Source organism: Poecilia formosa, unplaced genomic scaffold, assembly GCF_000485575.1.
Source record: "Poecilia formosa unplaced genomic scaffold, Poecilia_formosa-5.1.2 Scaffold529, whole genome shotgun sequence".
In the NCBI taxonomy this organism is placed as follows: Eukaryota; Metazoa; Chordata; class Actinopteri; order Cyprinodontiformes; family Poeciliidae; genus Poecilia; species Poecilia formosa.
In genome coordinates this window covers 329,415-332,633 of record NW_006800468.1, presented here as the reverse complement: position 1 = coordinate 332,633, position 3,219 = coordinate 329,415, and the positions used below count along the sequence as shown (strand labels likewise).

The 3,219-nt window shown below is 41.0% G+C and overlaps 1 protein-coding gene across 1 annotated transcript in view; it reads right to left on the bottom strand.

Annotated features, from left to right (window-relative positions):
• slc37a2 (solute carrier family 37 member 2) overlaps positions 1-3,219 on the bottom strand; it is a 25,440-nt gene that overhangs the window by 16,655 nt on the left and 5,566 nt on the right. Inside the window, exon 5 of the mRNA XM_007540254.2 lies at positions 2,424-2,514. Within this exon, the coding sequence (XP_007540316.1) occupies positions 2,424-2,514 (91 nt within the window). The remainder of the gene's footprint in view (positions 1-2,423; positions 2,515-3,219) is intronic.

Sequence of the window (3,219 nt, the reverse complement as noted above, 5' to 3'; positions counted from 1 at the left end):
CCCCCTGCTCACACACGTCGTTCAACCAGACAGCTATTTGTAATTCATAGGGGGGGAGAGGGGGACAAAATGTTTGGAAACCACTGGGGGGGGGCCCAGGAGAAAAAGTTTAGGGACCACTGATCTAAAGTATGTAAAGTAGGTGTTCCTGTTCAGGGCTGCCAAGTTTCCTCTGGTCTAATTCCATTTCTGGGTTGGGAGAACAGGAGTCTAAGTCAGTGGTTTCCAAACATTCCCCCCCCTATGGATTACAAATGGCTGTCTGGTTGAACGAGGCGTGTGGATGGGTGGGGGGGGGGAATCGACTTTTTTGGGGGCAAAATGAATGTACGTAGCTGAACATAGACAACATCGGTAGCCTACAGGCTACTTGTTAAGCTTAAGGTGCTGTATTAATATTAGCTAGCTAGTCATCCTTAAGCTAACTTTACCTGCATACAACAGCTTTACTCAACTCAGTCGGTTAGTTTGGGGGAAAAACTGTGAAAAGTTTTTTGCGTTTTGCTGGTTTGCTGCCGTGATTCTAACACACCTGCAGCAGCAGCAGGTCTCCTTCACTGCCGCACAGGTCTAAACCCAGCGCATACAGCGTTCATGTTTTCTTGTTTGTTTGTTTGTTTTTCATCCAGACGGTTTCCTGCGCCCCTCCTAGGGGGCGTGTCCCATAGCTTGGGAACCTCTGGTCTAAGTATTTCTGGATTCTAAGTTCGTAGTTATTCTAATTCTAATTCTGATTCCATTTCTGGGCTGTATAATATTGATCAAAATAGTGCGTACTCAACAATTACAACAATTACTAGTAAACTAAAAATAATCCTTTTCTGGGTTAAATAGGGAGTACTCCACAGTTTCTATCAAACTAAAACAAAAAAGAGGAAAGGACACATTAGGGAAAATGGCAACATTCAGACAAAACAAAGGGCAAAACAGAGACAAGAGTGAAGGCGGTGACGTCAAAGGGCCATGAAACCACGTTGCTCAAACTCCCGGCAAAGTCCGATAGAGGTGTTGTTTATCGAGGAATGTCCTTGGGAGCGCTCAGCTCCACAGCTGGATGGATACAGCAGGGAGTGAAGTGGGAAGGAGCGTTATGGTTACATATATTCAAGGAGATTGGAAATATGCAGCCCTTCCAAGGCCACACGGGAAAAGCCAATTCAGAAACAGAATGTCTTAGGTCGGGAAGATTATAAATTTCAATCTTCCCTAAAGTCTCTCTGATACATCTCGGTTACCAATTATCCAAATTAGCTTGGTCATTCCACTGAGCTGAAACTAGCAACTTCTCCAAGATCAATTCCATCCCATTAGTGAGTTTTAGAGTCCTCGTCTCTGTCCACACCAACAGTCCGAGTGTTCGCTAGTTGGGCCAAGTCCGTCACAAATTTGTCGATAAGCCAGGAATCCACAAGCTCCACACAGCAGAAATCCTGTTATCATGAATAAATCCAGGGTGAATTTCGCCGGGTTTGTCCCCGCAGGACAAGAGGGCTCTCATGTGCTCAGACTTCTCGTCGAGAAAATTTTATCAATTGCATTGAGAGATCGGTTGACCAGATCCATAATTTGTAGATTTGGATGATGTGCAAAGAAAGGCTCCAAAAATATAGAAAAAAACAGGACAAAAACAGAGCAAGCAGGGCAGACAAGGGCAGGGAGGGAGCAGAGGAACAAAGCGTCCGCCTTCATCGAGAACAAGAGAGAAAGCAGGTGCGCAATCTGCACCGAGGTAAACTTGAGAGATCCAGCCACGAGGCACCTAGCGGTGTGATTGGCTTCGTGCCTGTATAAACCAACCGATCTTTCAGGAACGATTCTGCTCTGCCAGTGAAATGTTCAACGTAGCAAAGATGCTTGCAGTCGCTTGCTTATGTAAAAAAAAAGAAAAAAGAAAAAGAAAGAAAGGAAAAAAAAAAAACTTTTTTTTAAAAAAACTGGCAGGGGGCAAATAAAGTCACTGCGGTCTTGAGATGTCCCTTCTCTATTTTCACATTTTTTTCATCTTACTTCTCCTTTAAATGTAACTATTTTCATATTAGCAAAACTTAAATTTTAGATTAAGCAAAACACAGGAAAAGTCTCCAAAAATGAAGGTCTTTGTCCCTGAATGCATTTGCAAACTGTAATCTGGCTTTCTGTGTTGCTTCCAGAGAAATGGTTTCTACCTCATTGAACAGCTTTTCCGCCTGTGTCCATAAAGGCCTTGTTTTATTGTCATCATTTGGGCTTTCTAATATGTAGCATCTGAAAGTAAGTAGCCTTCTTAATTTGAAAAAAGTACATATAAGTGCTAAAATAAATTCCCTCGCTCCTTATTCTGATATTTACAGAACTCCTAAAGGACTTAAAACAGGAAAGTCTGAATTAATTTCGATATTGGACGGAATAAAGATTTCTAACATAAATGTGTGAATAATACTGACCAACATTAGAGATGTAGAGAGGAAGCCAGTAGAGGAATGTGTAGCTGACCAGTTTGGCAAACATGAGGCAAAGAGAAAACTCCACCACTCCCTGTGGACACATAAAGGATCAGATTAAGCATTTTAATGATCCCTCTCTCACTGTGCTGCAATGAAAATATGCCATGGATTGATACTACGGTTGCTGGTTTCAACAGCAATAACAAACATAGGATAAAAACTCAACTGAGCAACTTGTAAAAAAGGAAAATCTCAAGCTGAGGACAAGGTGAAGAAGTTCTAATAACTGTCATTGTATCAAAAACATAACAGAACATATTTAATTAACAGGCTCCAGTTTTTTGCAATTCTGCGATTGTGGAAAGTCATGCAAAATCAATAGATCCCCGCTTTCAAAAACATTTGGTTTAAGTGAGTGATAGCTCCTACCTACAGGTGGCACTATTACTTGATGTTGAGTTACAATCTGAATTTCCATTAAAATTAGCACAAAACTGTCAATATTTACTAATGTCGAAAACATACAATTGTGGTATTTTCATTAAATATGAAACACAATTAAAATCACACATGAATAAGTTTGTGCACACGATAAATCATTAAAAAGCACAGTGTGCCGTGATCCTCCAACTACTTCCTGTTATCCTCGTCTTTGTGGTTTGTGCCAGTGGTAACTTCCATTGTTGATCATGTAACTCGTGTGATGCAAAAACAGAGTGTCCATTGCAGTTTTGACAAATAAACCAATTTTGATGTAGCCAAGAAACCACCTCATCCTAGAGCAAAAGCTTATCAA